The sequence below is a fragment of the Ursus arctos genome, unplaced genomic scaffold (genome assembly GCF_023065955.2).
Source record: "Ursus arctos isolate Adak ecotype North America unplaced genomic scaffold, UrsArc2.0 scaffold_4, whole genome shotgun sequence".
Classification (NCBI taxonomy): domain Eukaryota; kingdom Metazoa; phylum Chordata; class Mammalia; order Carnivora; family Ursidae; genus Ursus; species Ursus arctos.
The window spans coordinates 39,072,510-39,091,335 of NW_026623056.1; the positions used below are offsets into that span (position 1 = coordinate 39,072,510).

General features: G+C 38.5%; 2 protein-coding genes across 6 annotated transcripts in view; one reads left to right on the forward strand and one right to left on the reverse strand.

The window, feature by feature from the left end:
* The window catches only part of GTPBP8 (GTP binding protein 8 (putative)), a 101,421-nt gene that overhangs the window by 71,659 nt on the left and 10,936 nt on the right, over positions 1-18,826 (reverse strand). Inside the window, exon 6 of one of the 4 annotated variants that reach the window (XM_026493386.4) lies at positions 4,364-8,873. The exons of 2 other annotated variants lie outside the window; for them this stretch is intronic. In XM_026493386.4, the coding sequence (XP_026349171.1) occupies positions 8,825-8,873 (49 nt within the window). In that variant the 3' untranslated portion in view covers positions 4,364-8,824. Of the gene's footprint in view, positions 1-4,363; positions 8,874-11,438; positions 17,502-18,826 lie in introns of those variants that run through there. One more of the 4 variants, XM_026493383.4, reaches the window with a different exon arrangement.
* Positions 338-13,485, forward strand: NEPRO (nucleolus and neural progenitor protein). Of its 2 annotated transcripts, XM_026493305.4 has the most exons (9): positions 338-521; positions 2,201-2,355; positions 5,700-5,779; positions 6,170-6,301; positions 6,721-6,798; positions 7,451-7,812; positions 7,961-8,022; positions 10,581-10,834; positions 12,847-13,485. In XM_026493305.4, exons 1-9 carry the CDS (start codon positions 419-421, stop codon positions 13,307-13,309), a joined length of 1,689 nt encoding a protein of 562 aa, XP_026349090.2. In that variant the 5' UTR covers positions 338-418; the 3' UTR covers positions 13,310-13,485. The 2 variants fall into 2 exon arrangements, with proteins under 2 accessions (XP_026349090.2, XP_026349114.2); XM_026493329.4 differs by lacking the exon at positions 2,201-2,355 and having other exon boundaries at positions 414-521.

Here is an 18,826-nt window from a genome sequence, read left to right on the forward strand (position 1 = left end):
ACCCTCTCCTGTGTTTCAAATACCACACCTTTCTTAAGCCTTTTCATAAGTCTTTAATTTCTTCCGTTCCCCCTAATGTCTGATGCGGAGATGGGAGTGTATGGGTAGCCTCTCCTCCCCCCTTCGGCGATTCTGATTGAGTAGTACTGGGATGTAACTTTCCCCGACCCCCAACCCCAAACTCCCAAGTTTCTCATACGCGGCCAGGTTTTAGTGATCAGGGACTGGACGACTATCCTCTCCAGTCCACTGTATTTGGTCCGTGATTCGGCAAAGTCCCGCCCCCACCTCCGGGCCCCGCCCCAGTCCCACCCCTTGCCCTCTTCCTCCCCAGATTTCCTCTCTTCTCCCCTCCCTCGGTCGCTTTTTTAGGTCTCGCCCAGCTCCGCCCTTCCCAGCCCCTCCCCGGCCTCCCAAGATGGCTACGGGGCTGCCGGGCCTGGAGCCGTGGAACCGCTTGAGAATCCCGAAGGCGGGGAGCCACAGCTCAGTGACCATAGAGGACCCCGACGCGGCCCTGAGTGAGTGAGGGGCCCGGTGAACTGCAGACGCTTCCGGAGGCGGTCTCCGGCCGGGCCGGCGCACGTGCGCGGTGGGGGGGCGGGACTTCCTGAGCCCGCGGGACACTGGGAAGGGGCCCAGGGCAGGACCGGGCCGGGGGTACCTGGACTGCCGAGTTTGCCAGGAATTTTGCTTGTGGGGACACTGGCTTGCTTTGGAATCCTTCTTTAAACCTACTGTGGCTACCGCACGGTCTGGCGGTAAACCTTCTTTAAACCTACTGTGGCTACCGCACGAATGCCCAAGGCTCAGCCCCGCGCCCGGAGGGCGGAGGGAGGTGGACGCAGGTAGCGTCCGGGAGAGGTGCTGCCTGGAAACCCTATGCTCCCTCAGGCCGCCAGCAGTCCCAGCAGTCCAGTTCACACAGAAGTCTGTTTCGTGATCTCTTAGGAAGGCAGCTGGGGCATTCTGTATTTAGACTGCAATCTTTCTGGCCTCAGTGCCTCATCTGTAAAACGGGGTTAGTCCTCCCTACCTATCACCGGTTGTTGAGAGCATCTAAGGATGTCATTAGGGGAGAGTGCTTTTAAAGTGTTTTATCCGTGGTCCCTGTTTTTAGGCAGTAGGGCCCAGTAGTTAGGAGTAGCCAGATTGGGTTTGAATCCTGGCACTTCGCTCTGCTGGAGCTGGGCAGGTTGGGGGGTGTCGTTATTTAACCTTTCTGTGCCTCAGCTCATTTTCAAATGCGGATAAAAATATTACCTATCTCATAGGGCTGCTTTGAGAAAGTGGTACTGTTAGCATTTGAAATAGCGCCTGATAAATGAACACTCAAGTGATAGTTAATGTTAAATACAACCTATCTAATCATCATATCCTCTTCACCATCCACCCAACCTACGCAATTTATAGCTTAATCTTCCTCTATTAAAAAATTCTTTAACAGAATTTCTATCAGACGTGGAAATTCAGCAACTCCCCATCCTCAAAGCTGTCGATTCTGGCTTCATATTGTTGGGGCAAAATAACGTTCTCCCTGTTCTGTAGGAATCTGCCTTTCTATTCTGTCCATCTGGGATGCTAGTGCTACCTTTAGTGCCACAGAGACACACATTAACTCCATCTTCTACTTAACATTTTTTCAGACTAGGAAGCTGTTATTTCGTTCTGAGCACCCCCTGTTCAGCCAGGCCAAATAACGTAACTTCTAGTTGCCACAGTGCTCTCTTATCCGAATATATTCTTACCCGGAAGTATTACCTACATACCTCACCTTTGCTTTTGAGTATGAGTTTCGGGCTTGCTTATGTACATAAACAAATGTACATAGCAAAATAGGGGATTTAGAGAAGTACAGAACATGTACTCTGCCATCAAAGTACTTAGGTATAGGTGTACACCAAATGACTGCAAAGTATTCATATGAAAGATTATTAAAAATCACCATAAAATGTAATACAAAGATATACGTTATTGTTTAACAGATGTTCTCTTAATGATTTCTGGACCGTATCATCGGTCACCGTTTTCCATCTTCTCACATACTTAGAATTGTTAATTATGTTCTTATAGTTAAAACTGATTATATTAATTTTTTCTTAATCCCCTTAATAAGGAAAGATGTTCCTTCAGAGAATTTTTACATAATAAACTTCACATGGAAATACATACTAAGTTTTATTAAATATCTCTGGTTTAGACCTTTGTATTGCAGCTGTAATTAGAGAATGCTGTCTTGTTACACTGTCACTGAAGAGCCAAACCTTAGATGCAGAAACAGATGTGCTATGCGCAATCCTTTACAGCAATCACAACAGAATGGGCCGCCACAAGCCCCACTTAGCCCTCAAACAGGTAAGGAGAAGCCCTGTGGTTTATGACTCAATATGTTTGCTTGATGAAAATGAGATCACACTGCCACTTAATATTTTGTTATTATGGGAAACTCAGTTACTTGTGACTTAATAGATCTCAGTCCACAGTTGCATGTGGGCTTTCATATTTTTTTCCTGAAAGCATTTCAAAACGCAATTTATTTAGAAAGGAACTCTGTTTAATTCTTTGCCAGTCTTGTTTCTAGTGGGTAATTTTTATGAAAAGTTTTCATTATATATAATCTATAATAAATTATTGTACTCTTGCCTAGTTCACAGATACAGTGATTTGAGCAAGACAAAGTGTTGGATTAAGAAACAATTTCCTGAGCATAATCAAAATCCTAAAATCATAAAAAGCACAAAGTTGTGGTTTATATATTGTGGGGTATATAATCAGTAATGTATTAGACTAAATGGCTGTATAACAAGTTATGGAAAATGGTGTCCTGTAATTTTTAGAGTTTAAGACAAAATTGGGCCCTCTAGTTTAGAGACTACACCATACAGTCAAGTCTCCTAAGCTGGGTTCCTTATAAGTTCATAAATTCATTCACCTTACTAATTCTGCAGGTATTTTTTGTAACTTTCTATGTGCCAGGCACTATGCATGGTGCTCAGTATACAGAGGTGAAACAGACATATTCTCTAACTTTACAGATTTGTGCCTGCTGGTTAATTTTCTACTCCCATTACTTAAGGCAAAAAGAATGGAGATTTCTTCATCAAAGATAGATCTGGGAGCATGGTCTTTGCCTAAGTTTTCTTCGCTGGGGCAGCTTTTTATCTCCTTATGAGTCTTTTACTTCAAAACCAAATTGGAATGTATTTCAAGTTGAACATATCAGAATGAACCTATTTTTCCTCCTGGCTTCCAAGCTATGAGTAATTATCTAATCAAAAAAATTTGGTGTTCTGTTTTCTCTGCTTCTTCCTTTTATGTAGCTCTCCCATTTAATCAATTGATCAATCAAAACTTTCTCTGCATCTAGACCCTTTTAGTTCTGGCTGCATCTTCTTTCTTCGGAACTTGCCAACTTTTAGTTGTCTTGCTATCCTAATTGATCTTTCCTCAACTCCAGTCTTTCCTATACTCTTGCATATTCTATATGCCAAAGCCAGGTTAATCATCCTAAAACGTGGCTTTGATTTTTTTAATTGTTCTCCATTGTCTCCTGAATAAAGATGAAACTTCTTAGCTTGGCTTACAAGATCCTCCAGGATCTGGCTTTTTCAGTTTTCCTTAGCTCAGGCTTCTCTCTTACCTTCATATATTTTATATTCCAGGCAACTTGAACTCTTTACAAGTCTTGCTGCTCACCACATTCGTTCTCTCACCTGACTTTTGCTTACCTGGTCCTGTATGTTTAGAATGCCCAGCTCCTCCATCTCTGCCTGGTAAAGGCCTTCCCATCCTGCAAGTCCCATTTCAAGCCTCTGGCAGTGATAAACTTCTTCTTAAGGTGTAACATGAGTGCATATTGTGATAATCTCATTTTAAGTTGCATTTTTTGATTATTAGTGTAGTTGAACTCCTTTTTATGACTGTGGGCTATTTGGGCTTCCCCTTTGTGCTACTCTTATGGTATTGAGCATGGTCCACATGTGGCAGTAATTTGTGTAACGTTTTATGTTCCCTGCCGTTCCTTAGAGTAGGCAACATGTTTCTTGCTGCTGCAACTACCATCTCCATTCCTACTACTGCCTTCTGTCTGCTTAACATTCTACTATACCGTCATCTCCTTGAGTTTTTCTCCCTTCAAAGAAAGCTAAGTAGTAGAATTAGCCTCCCTGTCATGTTCCCATACATAAAGCGCACAAAATAGTCTTGATTCCTCTTTCCATATGACAATACTTTGGGTTATGAAGACTGTTCTTATGTTCTTCCATGTTCTCTCTGCCTTGCTACAGTTCTTAAAATTATTTTCCCATATTTGTTTTGAACCATGGCTCACTTACTGTATTTCCCAGGTGTTTTATCATCTTGATTTGTCAGTACTCTTCTCCAAGTATAGTGTCCAGAATTAAAAACTGAAAAGATAGGAGCTAACCCCAGAGAATTTGAAGATTGTTGCCTCCATTGTTCTGAAAACTATGCTGTTATAATAAAATCGATACTTAAATTTTTAGTAGCATGTATGCAGCTTTAGCAAGGTATTATCTTTGCCAATATCAGCGCCCATCCAGAGTTTTACACACTTCAAAGTCTGGATGCGGTCCGTGCATGCCCTTTGTGTGGTATTTCCTGAGGACTATAGAATTCTTACCACATTTTGTATAATGCATAGCTTTTACCTTTTTTTTTTTTTTTTTTTTAATAAAGATGCTGTTGGGTGCCTACTTAACACTGTGCAAAGTACTGAGTTACAGCGGTGGATAAAACAGATGAAATATATTGCCCTCATGGAGCTTCAGAGCTTCCATTGTGGTTGAGAGGAAAAAGACCATCAGTCAATCAATCCATGGAATGTCAGATCATGATTAATGCCATGGAGAAAAATAAAGCAGGAAAGGGATGAGTGCTGAGGGGATTGCAATTTTAAATAGGATATATCTTTTATTTTAGTATTTAAAAGCTTTATACATCTTATTTTTACTACTAGATTTTTAACAACAAGAGAATGGGAAGTGTCTTATATATTGTTTTATTTCCCAGCATGCTTTGCATATAGTAGGTGTTTAGTATACTTTTGTAAAGTGAGTAAACCAATCACTTCCCTCATTTCTGTGGCCATTTACAAACTGCTAAAATTTAGTACTTAATTACTTTACTGTCTTTTTTTTTTTTAAGATTTTATTTATTTATTTGACAGAGAGAGAGAGACAGCCAGTGAGAGAGGGAACACAAGCAGGGGGAGTGGGAGAGGAAGAATCAGGCTCCCAGTGGAAGAGCCCGATGTGGGGCTCGATCCCAGAACTCTGGGATCACGCCCTGAGCCGAAGGCAGACGCTTAACGACTGAGCCACTCAGGCACCCCTAATTTGCTGTCTTATTTTAATAGTTTCACTAGTAGAAAGCATGTTGCTTCAGAAAAATCTTGAGAATAATCTCATACTTAGTTTGGTGCCCTTCATAGTATCAATTACACATAGAGTAAATTCCTAGTTATAACCGATTTGAGAAATTTGTTTGGCTGGGTTAATTTTAAATCTTTAAGCAGGGGCAATTGCTTTTGGGCTACAGATTATTTTACCCTGAAATGAAAGTACTCTTTTGTGTTGAGTGTATTTCCATACTTTGAACTTTTGCATTTCCTTGCTTTCCTGGTCATATCAGTGGCCATGTCTGTATTATATGAATTTGAGCTGCTCTTTCCCTTTCAGGTTGAACAATGTTTAAAACGTTTGAAAAACATGGATTTGGAGGGTTCAATTCAACATCTGTCTGAGTTGTTTTCTTCCAAGTAAGTGGTCCAGTTGCGTTGTGATGGGCTATGTGGTGGGCTGGGAATTCATGGCCTTCAGTGTGATCTCCCTTTGGACTTATCTTTGCTGGGTGTTGGGATATAACCCAACTGAGGAGCCTTACAAATTTTGTTTTAATAAGGGACACCTGGTATTTGTGATAATCTCTCCTCTGTTGGCTTGTGGAAGGGACTGGCATGACACTGAAATCTGGGTCAAGGTAGATCATATTGAAACATTGTTGTCCGTCAACTCCAGCAAATCATTATTGAACATAACCACTTCAAATTGAGCTTCCACCTCATCTCTGCTTGAAAACTGCTGTGTAAGTGCTTTATAAGTAGTGAACTTTAAGAATGAAAATAACATTCTTTTCCATTTTTGTGAAGTGAAAACCAGCCTGTAACTACCAAAGCATGTGTTATTCCCAGCCAACCGGTGGTGGAGCTGGTGCTCATGAAGATTTTGGGAGCCTGCAAGTTGTTACTTCGCCTCTTGGACTGTTGCTGCAAGACATTTCTGTATCCTTGAATCAACTGAAATGCATTCCTCTGAATTGGAATTGTTTGGATATATTTAATAGTATTTCTGTTTGAAAGCTAGGAGGTTTGTAAAAGTTATAACCTATCCTTAAAATTTTGCTTCTTGGCCTCCTTTTCCTAGGAATTGCCCGATACAGCTATTGCCAGAGACTGCCAGTTTCCATCTAACATGTATTATCCTAAGGGCACTGACGGTTAGAAATTCTTAATCATAAAGCTAAATAATGGGAGCTCTAGCGGAGTGCATATTACTTTAAGTTTCCATGATTGAAATAGAACATTTTAAAGCTTTAGTTTCTTCAAGAAAATTCTATTTCCCATCTGTTTCTTTCATAAATGTAACTTGCAAAATCCAAATTACTTTGGTTTTGTTTTCCAACTTTAACTTGATTCTCCAGCTTGACTGTGAAGCACCTAGGCTTGCAAGAATTCATTATTTTAAACCTTGTGATGGTTGGGCTGGTGAGCAGGTTATGGTATGTATGTACATATACTCCTTAATTTCTTTTTCATCTAACTCAGCCTAGGTTTTCATATGTTTTCCCATGGGATGCTGATGGTGCAGGGGTTCCGTTTCTTCACTTGATCAGAGTTTACGTGGGGTGGATTGGGAACCTAAGTGTTGATGGTTAGGTCTTTGATGTCTTAACCTGGGACTATTTCCTGTCATCTTGTTTATTCGGCTTATTCTTAGAGGTAAGAACATTAGAATTACTAACAGCTAACATATTACTCTTTTCTGTAATGAAAATAGCTTTAATTTTTGCCGATTATAACAATAATACATGCTTATTTTAAGACATTCCAAAAGAACAGAGAAGATGTGAAGAACCTGAAACTTGCCTAAAATCTCACCACGTAGCTAAAACCATACTTAAGATATTGATGCATATCCTTTGAGACATCTTCCCATGGAGTACTTTATTTAGTTTTAAGTAACATTTTGTACTTGGATTTTTCTGTTTGGGTTGGACTAATCTGGCTCTTTGCAAATATGCGCTAGAGCATTTTTTATCCATAGTGGCAGATTGATAGACATTTATTTTCAGCTTTTGAATCTGTTGTGGTTATTACATAATCTGCAAATTATAATTACTGGCTAATTCATGGCCTCCTGTCTTTTTCTAGGGTTCTCTATAAAGGTGTTTTGAAAAGGCTGACTTTTTTATATGAGCCATTGTTCAGATTGCTGCAAGAGGTCTCTAGGATTCAACCACTGCCTTACTTCAAAGATTTTACTTTTCCTTCTGATATTGCTGAATTTTTAGGACAGCCCTATTTTGAGGTCTTTAAGAAAAAAATGCCTACAGCTTTTGCCGCTAAAGGAGTAACTAAAATGTTAAATAAACTGTTCTTAACAAAAGAGCAATCACTGAGGTCTAGCAAAGAAACTGTACTCAGAATTTCCAAAAAAGCTAAACAAATGAGGATCGATACACAGAATAATGTGGATCTTGGACAGCCAATAAAGAATAAGAAAATCTTCAAAGGTAATTTGCTTTTATATGGCACAGACTCTTAAAATTAATTTTATTTCTTTTGTAGTAATTAGGCAAGAAATGTCATATACTTAAGAATTCGTTGATTTGAAAATAGTATGCCTAAGTTTTTGTATCTGTGGTCTCTCCATCTCTACAGAAAAGTCATCAGAATTTGATGTGAGAGCTTTCTGCAAACAGCTGAAACACAAAGCTATTCAGGTTTGTCTGGCTTATATTACTGTGGCTGATGATTTCTGCTAATTTGCAGAGTAGATGCCATTTACCAAAGGCAGAGATTGAATCTCTTTTTTATCCCCAGCTCTCAGTTTAGCACCACCTTAGTTTTCAGCCTATGCTTCTGAATGAATAAAGGCACTCCCAAGGGACTGAGTGCATCCAGTAAATTCAGGTTAGAGAATGCCTTCAAAAAGGCATTTTTACTCAAAGTTTCACTAGAATTTTAAAGTGTCCCTAAGATCCATTGGAGGTGTGGATTGTATTAAGAGTATGAGTTTTGGGGGCGCCTGGGTGGCTCAGTCAGTTGAGTGTCTGACTCTTGATTTTGGCTCAAGTCATGATCTCAGGGTCCTGGGATTGAGCTCTGTGTAAGGCTCTGTGCTCAGTGTGGAGTCTGCTTGTCCCTCTCCCTCCCCCTCTGCTCCCCCCTCCCTCCCCCCATGCTCGAGTGTGCTCTCTCTCTCTCACTCTCTCAAATACGTGAATAAAATCTTTAAAACAGAGTATGAGGTTTGTAGTCAGACAGAAATGGTTTGAGTCCTGGCTTTAGTTGGTACTAGTTGTGTGACCTTATGTAAGTTTCTTGACCTGCTCATACCTCTGTTTTCTAATATAGTATGCCCCTCAGAGGGTTATGTAGTTTTCATGCATGTAAAGTGTTCAGCACAGAGTCTGGAGTATGGTAAGCACTTAACTGTGGTCAGATGTCATTAGCTGCTCTCATCATTGGTACTGTCATCCTCATCTTTTGTCATGTGGCTTCTCTTTCTTTCCTGGTTAGGCTTCAAGCTTTAACATGGTTCCTCTTAGTGTCTGTAAATTCTGTTCTGGACCTAGCAACAGATAAGTACATCAGTGTCACCTACTTTGATGTGGTAACTACTTGACTTCTGTTACCATCTGTCCTCAGATTGTTTTCTCCTGCTTTCCTGCATGAATTATTCTTCTTTTCTATTTAAGAATTAATCATTTCTGACAAGTCAGAGTTCTTTCTTGAATCTTTACAAGGATTCTAGCTTGGATTTATATTCTGTCCAATTTATGAGTTCCAGAGGGAGGAATCATCCTCATCATCATCATAGTCCTAATAATAGCTAATATATAGATTGCATTTACTCTCGACATGCTTTATGTGTGTTAATTCCTACGATCCTTGCAAAAGCCCTGTGAGGTTGTTGCTATTACTATTGTTTCCAAATTTCAGATGAGAATATTGAGGCCTAGAAAGGACAAGAAACTTGTTCAGGCCACACCGCAAGTATGGGGCAGAGCTGGGATTTGAATACAGGCAGTTTGGTTTCACAGTCTTTGTTCTTTACCATTATATCAGTCCCCCAAATCGTTTTGTCAACTCTGTCTCAAGAACTATGGCTCTCTGACCCTTGAAAGTTCTGCAGTCCATCCAGCTGTTCCTGGGTGAGCTGGTTTTAAAGCCGGTTGGTTGGTCCGCAGCCCTTATTCATGACTGATCACTACCACGGTTTTAGCAATTAGCACTAACATGCTCAACTTGCTTTTAAGGTCGAACTTCTTTTATCAATCACCAACACAAAGTATTGATAGGTCTCTACTTTTATATTTTCTACTACTTTTTTATGTTTTTCGTGAAGTGAGAAAAAAGTTTTGAATGAAGGATGAAAGCAGACCTAGTAAGTGGCATATTTCATAAACAATGAAAGCTGGTACAATTCAGACTTTACTTGACATAGAAAGATGGGGTTGAAGAGACAAAGGTGCCACATCAAAAGGTGGTTGAATTGGAAGTGTTGCTCAGTTAAGCACTTTTAACATACATTCAGCATCATCTCTGTTTTCATGCATTTTCAGTAACGTTTATGATCCATCTTTGAGGAGGGTAACTCAGGGTATATAAATAAGTGAAAAACAAATTTGTGGTAGTCTCGTAGTATCAAGGAAAAGGGCTCTTCAGTGATTTTTTTTTCCCCTACCAGATAGACTTTGGCCAATACTTATTCGTGTAGAGTTTCATTCTTATGTATAGATTAAATAGATATCTGTTAGAATATTTATATTATGGTTCCCATCTGAATTCAGTTATAGATGGGATCTGTTGTTGCATAGAGGGGAAAATAATCTTGTGTTAGGAGCGGTGGATAAAAAATTAAGTGTTTTTTTTTTAAATTTAAATTCAATTAGCCAACATTAGTTAGCCAACATTAGTTTCAGACGTAGAGTTCAGGAATTCATCAGTTGCGTATAACACCCAGTGCTCGTCACATCACGTGCCCTCCTTAATGTCCATCACCCAGTTACCCCAACCTTCACCCACCTCCCCTCCAGCAACCTTCAGTTTGTTTCCCATAGTTAAGAGTCTCTCATGGTTTGTCTCCCTCTCTGATGACTTCCCATTAAGTTTTTTAAGACAAAGGAAAGCACAGTGAGCCTTAAAAAAAAGGTTTCTTTCTTTTAAAAAGAATTTTTCTAATTCTCATAGTCTGTGAGTCAACTTTTCTCTGTTGTTATATATTTACAGGTGTGTAGCAAATCCAATATATTTTTCTCACCTTTCCGTATTTCAGGAGACCAACTTTAAATGTTCTCAGTCCAAACTAAAGGCAACCAAACATTCTTCTCAGAAAGCAACAGGAACTCCCTGTGCCAAAAGTTTTGTGCAAAGATTTCGAGAGGCTGAGAGTTTCATTCAACTTTCTGAAGAAATCCAAACAGCGATTTTGTGGTGCAGGAGTAAAAAACTCAAGGCTCAGGCCTCCTTTCTGGGTAACAAACTTCTTAAAAGTAACCGGCTTAAACATGTGGAAGCTCAAGGCTATAGGTAGGTATATAATAAGAATTATATTCCTTTGCCTTCTCTGTTATTACTTAGGGCAAAAGTATGTATCTTCAAGTCAGCGTTTTAAAAAAATGGGTTGGCCAGTAGCCCCAGGGGGCCTAAAAGAAGGATCTATTCAAACTGCAATTTTGTTTGCTTTTGTTGGGCACAGCTGTGTCATTGGGAAGGAGAAAGTTAACTTGGTTAATTGGATTTATTCATTTACATTCTTCACCATTCCATTTGTTCATTCAGAAAGCCTTAGGAGTGTTTGTGGTATGCTAAGCCTGGGGATGAGTTGTTTAAGACAGACTTAATCCTCATGGAGCGCTAAGCTCTCACTCTTGCTCTAGTAGGAGAGACAGCCAGTCTGCCCACAGCTTCAGCGAAGCAGGATGAGGGTGTGAGAGCAGAAGGGTCTGCCTCTTACAAGGACACACACCAGACTCTGGGCTTAGGGTCAGGTAATGTTGGTTCATGGGTGCCAGACTCTCCATGTATTGATTTCTTCCTTTCCCCCAATTCTTAGATTCACAGAACTGCTTCAAGATGGTTATCTTTGATTGTGAGCCAGTATTAGTTGAAGCATTACAATGAAGTTAGACACTTTAGGGTTTTACATTTTTATTGAAAATCTAATAGATACCCATGGTAACAATTTTAGACACAAATGGCTATAAAGATCAATGAAAACAAGTTTTGATTAAGAGCTGTGGGAGAAGTTAAGTATTCCTAAGTAATGAATTGTTGAGAGAGTTTCTACATTAGGGTCCTTTAAAGACCTATAGCCATTTAAAAAAGGATCTATTCTAGGGTGGAAGCTCACTCTGAGGTGGAGAAGGGGGTAGATGAGGCAGAGATGATAATAATTTAAAAAGTTAATGGGAAGGGTAACAAAGTAGTATTTGGTTAAACCATTATTCCCTAGCCCACAAAAATAACTGCTGTTTTGTATTGCCCTGTTTTGCTGTATCAATATTATACTTATAGTACATTTTAAATTTACTCAATGTCCATGATAACTCTGAGGTAGGCACTATTGTTCCCATTTTGTAGCTGAGGACATAGGGGATTTTGCTCAGATTGTTACAGCTGGAGATCTAGAACTCAATTCAGATCCTCTGATTCTTCTGTTTTCATTTTTTTCTATTTACGTTTCAATTAGGAGGTACACTTACCCTCTCCCCACTTAAAAATCGCCACTTACAGTAAGACAAGAAAAGGGTTTGGAAACTGATCTTGAATTACTACATAATAAAGGGCTTCCTCAAAGTTATAGATTTATTTAAAAAGGAAAAGGGGAGGGTAATGGGGTAGAAGTTAGAGGCCCATGCCAATCTTTTGAAATCTATCACAAACAGGCAGTTAGGAAGGTACTGATTTACCTTGTCGTAATATATCTTATTCAGAAGCAAAGCACCTAAAATAATCAGCTATTTGAGTTCTGAATTCCCACACTTGAGGAAGATATATGAATCACAAGTAGGGCAGCCCAAGGTATCGGGTTGTCTACACCAGAAGCTCTGTCCTCTTAAATTCCCTCCCTCCTTTGATTCTTTTTCCCTGCTACAACATGAAGTTGTGTATCCAGATATGGATTAATACATCCAGGCAGATTGTTCGCTTTGTGATATATCCTTTCCCCAGCTCTACTCCTATTGCACTATGGACAGTTTAGAAGTTATCAGTGAGAGGCTCTTGACACTAAAGTATGGCAGGATCTCACCACTCAGCTACCTTGCTAGGCAGCTGTAGGAGGTACTTTGCTTTGGGAACCTAATGGGGACATACTTGGCTACAATCTGAATCAGAGGGAAGCTCTGCTCTGAAAACACAAATTTGGGTTGAAGCTTCTATTTTCGTATTTCTTGTGATGACTCTGTAGTTGCATACAGGCATAGGACTTGTAGATAAATTGTGTACTTTTCTTTTGGGAGTTGGTAAAAAGGAGACAAAAGTTTTTGAAAATGTCTGTGTCTTAATCCTAGATTTTTCCTTTCTCTTGTCTTTTAAAGTTTGCCAAAGAAACTAGAGTGCATAAAAACATCTATTTGCAACTGCCTTCTTCGTGTCTCAGGAATCAAAACTTCAAAGCATCATGCGAGACGAAGAAGATCTCAGAATAGATTTTTACTGGAACAGAGGAAACTACAGAGAAAGCTGCAGTTGACTCTTTCAAAAGAAATTCAGCCATCCCCTCAAGGGACTCAGAATGCTACAGATAGCAGTAAATGGAGACTCTCGCACTATACAGTTCATAGAACTGATCTCTACCCTATCAGTAAGCATCTCTCGAGTGGCAGAGTTTCAAATCCTGTCATACAAACTAAAGAGAAACAAATTCATGAAAACCTTACAGGAAGCAATGAAAATGAAACTGATTCATGGACAGTGATGCAAACGAACAAACATAATACATCAGGAACCATTAAGGAGACAGATGACATTGATGATATTTTTGCTTTAATGGGAGTTTAGATGCTCATTTGTGAGACATTTAAGTGCTTAACTGGTCCAGTGTCCTGCTGTTTTACGTGGAACTGGTGAAAAAAAAAATCTGGGAAGACTTGGAAGTACCACTTGGACTCAGACAGGAGCTGCTTTAGTGTAACATTGTACAGCAGTTCATTTCAGTTCAATAAACATTTATAGTAGTTCTGTGTCATTTAACTGACAAGTATTTGAATATTAAATAGTCAGATTTTGAGTGTGACTTTGTAGCAGGGGTTAAGATGAAAAAAATCGACCATATCCTATTCTTGCAAAGCAGATATAATTCCTTGATTAAAGCTGTAAAACAGCTGTCCCTGAAAAACAGAATAATTTTATAATTTACCAGGGAATGAAGAACTGAGTAATTAGGTTTATAAAAACATATTCTGTGCCTTAGGGTATATGGGAAGTCAGGTGGGGTGAGAAGTATCAAGGAATACTTCAAAGGTCACTTTGGTCTTACTGGCTCCGTTGTAGGTAAGTCCACCTCTGAACACCAAGGTTTGTAGCTTCTAATGGTTGTGCTGTCTTGATTATAAATTAGAATTGATCACCACAAGGGTCTAAAAAATTTTGCCACTAACTGTATTCTCAGGGATTGGTCACTACCATTATTTCACTTCATTTGTTCACCTTATCTCACAGGAGGGCATATTAAAATGCTTTTGGAGTTCTCCAAAAGTTTTTGGGTTTTTTTCTGGTTTACTTATTTGGGTGCTAGTGAGTGATTCCAAATAAACCTTTTTTCCAAAAAGGGTATAAGGTGACATGTGGTTATACATGAAATACAAACAGGATAACAAAGTAGAAGTAGATTAAAAAGTTAAATGAAAAAATAAAGCTTAGTTGACACAAAATAGACCCAGGAGTGAGGCCAAACATAAATCTGTAATTTAATGCTGATGCTGTCATCTGATATTTTTATATTGCTTGTACCATTGGTCAGAGAGGGTAAATCTTACATATTTTCAAATATTCTAGTTTACTAGAATTAGGTCAGTAAGCTGCTATTTGTTAAGAAGGTTATAGCCTTAAGTTTTATGTTATATGTAGATTTACAGAAAAATAAAATAGCACCCCAGTATATACCGCACCCTTCTTTTCCTCGGCCATCCTTACTCTATTTCCCTTCCATTCTTTATCTGGCCTTGTTCTTTCTGCACATTTTCCCACATTATCTATACTGGTGCTTCTCATACACTAGGCTGTTTTGAGAATCACTTGGTGGGTTGTTTAAAAATGCAGATTCCCTTCTGAAGAGACTGATAAACACAGCCAGGTGATGGGGACAGAAGCCTGCATGACCTCATGACCCTGAGATCAAAACCCAAGCTGAGATCAAGAGTCAGATGCCCAACTGACAGAGCTACCCAGGTGCCCAGAAGCCTGCATTTTTAACAAGGAGCTTAGGTGATTCTGATGCAAGTAGCCTGCAAAGCAGAGTTAAACACTGCTTTAGCTTCCTTCTTTCCTAAAGCCTTGCTAGACATCCTGATTTACTTCAAAGTTCTTAATAAATTTCTAGTCACTTTTCATTGTTTATATTTTTCCTGGCTTCCTACCAAGTGGTAGTGGTAACTACTTAGTGCCTTAAAACATGAATAATACTATGGAGATCTCATTCATGACAAGTCTAGAAATAGCCATCAGCTTCTACGATTCTAAGATTTAAGGTCCAGTCTTGCTTCTGTTTTTATTTGCTTATGAATCCACAGTTTCCCTGGACTTAGATTGCTTCATCTGAAGTGGCATTATTGTTCAAGAATCAAACTTATACCATTGAAAGAGATTTTCCCTCAGTGGAAAAACCAGAGTGTTCAGTGAGTTGTCTAAGGAGGTAAAACTATAAAGCCTGGATTGGACTACAGGCCTATCACTTTTTTGTCCTTCTTTAATGTTCCTTTGGAGTAAGTATCTTCATCTCTTCCTTCCCTCTCTTGCTCCTTAGAATTCTGGGGGAAATAGTAAAAAAGCTTCACATGTGTCCATGAAATGATAATTTATATATATTTATAAGGAATGTAGTATTCTAGATCAGTTAATCTACAACTTAAAATTCTAATGTCTTAAATTTTTAAAAATAAAATCTAAAATATACAAACCATAACTTACTAGTAAATTAGATTAGAAACTACTGTTAGTGGGGGTGCCCAGGTGGCTCAGTTGGTTAAGCATCCAACTCCTGATTTCAGCTCAGGTCATTATCTCAGGGTCATGAGATTAAGCCCCACTGTGGGCTCTGCACTGGGTGTGGAACCTGCTTAAGGTTCTCTTTTTTTCCCCTCTCTCTCTGCTCCTCCCCCCCTCCAAAAAAGAGAAAAAAAACCCTACTGTTAGTGTCATCATACTGAATACCAATTTTACTGCTCTGTAGCATTAAAACACCCAGGAAACACTCAGGTTATTCCTAAGAGCACTGTGGTGAGACTTCCCATGCCAAATCCTTGTTGCCTTACTTCAGCCCTGTGGCATCCTTTCCAGTAGGAGTGGACAACTGCACTTTGTGTCCTGTTGCCTTCTGACAAGTTGCAGGAATTGCTTGGCACTTAGGCATGCACAAGTTGGAAGACGTATGGAGCAACCTTCTCCCCACATCAAAGACAACTCAGAGGCACATTTCCTCAGGCTCCCCAGAAGGTCCCTCAAGATCAAGACTAGTACCTATGTGATGTCCAACTCCTGCATCCTTGATTGACTTTCCTTTCCTGTTTTCTTTCTCTATCACTCTTGTCCCCTGGGATCACTTCCCAAATAAACAACTGCATGCAAACTTCTGTCTTGGGCTCTGCTTTAGGAGAACCAAAGCTAAGACACGCAGTAAAGTAACACTGGCAGGCAAAATTATGACTTCTAAGATTATTCTATTATCACCATGTAATTTACTCTGTGAATGCCTACATAAAGTTTTTTGTTTCTTTTAGCTTAAAACACTGCTGGTTAGAATAGACCAGGGCTATCAACTATAAAACTAAAAACATATTCATAATCAAATTCCCTAAAAAAGCCACAAACTTGTTTTATAGCCTTACGTTTTTATCCAGGCCTATTGCTATAATCTTTTGTAGTCAGCCTCCTTTGAGAAGCTAAGTCACCTACATGAATAGGTCAGTAGCATCTTCATAAAAGTCCTTTTTGTTAACTTTAGTTCAAAGTAAGGCTTTATCTTTCTATTCTGAATCTTACTGTACAATTCTAAACTGGCCCATCAACTTTTTTCTCCTGCCTTTTGTAAGTATCAGTGTTCTCACTTAAAACTAGTTCTTGGTTTTGGCCTTTCACTAGAGAAATGTTACCTCCTCTATGACAAGAGGTTTTCTGTGATATATCTGAATTTTGCTATATTCTTGGTTGGTTTCGCTTTACAAATATATAGAGTATACAGATATCCTTTACACATACAATACCATTTTAATCTCTCTAGCTTTGTGAGTTATAAATGAAGGGCAGAGAAATCAAGTAATTTGCCCAAGGCCCAATATAATAAATATTAGAACTGGAACTTAAATTCTGGTCTCCTGATTCTGAATCCTGTGTTCACCTGAAGGTGAATGATCCCAGTCTGAAATGATAGTATGGACTGACTGAAATTTTACCAAGAATTTTTTTTTTTTATGTTCAAATAAGGACTCAGAAAAAAAGATAAATTATAGGCATAAAGAGAAGCATTTATCTTCCATCTACCTATAAATGCTTAACCGAAAGGTAGCCCCTTTTTTTACCTAGTCCATTTTAATACTTGAATATACATAACAGACCTTGTCTTTAAAACACAAAAGCTCAATAAAAACAGAGCAAACCCTTCTCTACATAGTAGTAAATAGGTTTTCATATTATGGATTTCTGTATGCTCTTGTCAGTTTGATAAAACAGAAACACTGTTAAAATAGGAACAGTATCTGTTCTAATGAACTGCATAATTTAATTATTTTTAAACTTTTTCCCCCCAGCACAAATTCTTTCTTGCTTTGGGAAGATGGAAGTTTTAAAGATGAAATGATCCTTCTGCATATTATAGATACACAACATTTAAAACAATGTCGAAATTCTAGGTGTTCAACTCCAGTTGGCAAAAAGAATTTTGAATCTTCAGCTAAACTAGAGGCCATCAGTCTTAAGATTTCCTGTTATATTTGCTATAAAGCATCTCAACAGATGGATTCCAGAATAGGTCACAGAACTGTGAAAAGAAAAGAAAAATTTTCTTCTTTACTTCAGATGTAGTAACATATCTGAATTCATCTAACTGAAAAACTGCTTAAAAACTCTTGAGTTCCATGTATGAAACAGATTGTCTTAATTTTTCTACCTTTCCTCTCTTCCACCAGCCTCTTGTATTCTAAATCTGATGATCCACATTTTCTGATCAATTTCCTTCAGGATCCTAAAAATTTCACCATATCTACTACTCTGCCTTTTATTAACCAGACTAAATTGAGGTATAATTGACATGTAACATTAGCTTCAGTTGTACAACATAATTAGATACTTGTATATATTGTGAAATGATTACAGTAAAGTCTAGTTATTATCTGTCAACAGGCATAATTATAATTTTTCCTTTTCTTGTGATGAGGACTTTTAAGATCTGCTCTCAGCAGCTTTCAAATATGCAATACAGTATAATCGTCACCATGCTGTATACTACAGCTCAATGACTTGATTATTTTATGACTGGAAGTTTGTACCTTTTGATCCCCTTTACCCATATTTCCTATTCCCCAATCTCCACCTCTAGCAACCACCAATCTCTGTATCTATGATTTTGCTTTTTTGTTGTTCCTCAAGTTCCATATATGTGAGATTGTATAATATTTGTATTTCTCTGCCCAACTTATTTCACTTAGTATAATCCCCTTAAAATCCACCCATGTTGTCACAAATGGCAAGATTTCATTCTTTCTTATGGCTGAATTGTATTCCATTGTATATACATACACCACACTTTCTTTGTCCATTCATCTATCAATAGGCTGTTTCCATATCTTGGCTATTGTAAATAATGCTGCAGTGAATGTGGGGGTGTAGATTATCTTTTCGAATTAGTGTTTTTGTTTTCTTCAGATAAATTTTTGGATCATAAGTAGTATTTTTGGATCATACGGTAGTTCTATTTTTAATTTTTTGAAGAACCTCATACTGTTTTCCAGAGTCTTCACTAATTTCATTCCCAACAGTGCAAAAGGGTTCCCTTTTCTCCACATTCTCACCAATGCTTGTTACTTCTTGCCTTTTTTTTTTTTTTGCCTTTTTGATAATAGCCATTCCAATAAGTGTGACGTGGTATCTCATTGTGGTGGTTCTGATGTGCCTTTCCTTGATGGTTAGTGATGCTAAGCATCTTTTTATGTTTTCATCTTTTCCTGCTGGCCATGTGTGTGCATTCTTTGGAAAAATGTCTATTCAGATACTCTGCCCAATTTTTAATCAGATTTTTTTTTTTTTTTTTTTTGCTATTGAGTTGTAGGAGTTATGTATTTCAGATAAAGGTTAATATCCCTTATC

Bases quoted from the DNA above. Each gene is read 5' to 3' on its own strand.
- NEPRO (XM_026493305.4), top strand. From the start codon at position 419: ATGGCTACGGGGCTGCCGGGCCTGGAGCCGTGGAACCGCTTGAGAATC. The intron at 2,356-5,699 runs GTAAGGAGAAGC...TTTCCCTTTCAG, and splicing joins CCCACTTAGCCCTCAAACAG to GTTGAACAATGTTTAAAACG. The intron at 6,302-6,720 runs GTATCCTTGAAT...TTGATTCTCCAG, and splicing joins TGTTGCTGCAAGACATTTCT to CTTGACTGTGAAGCACCTAG.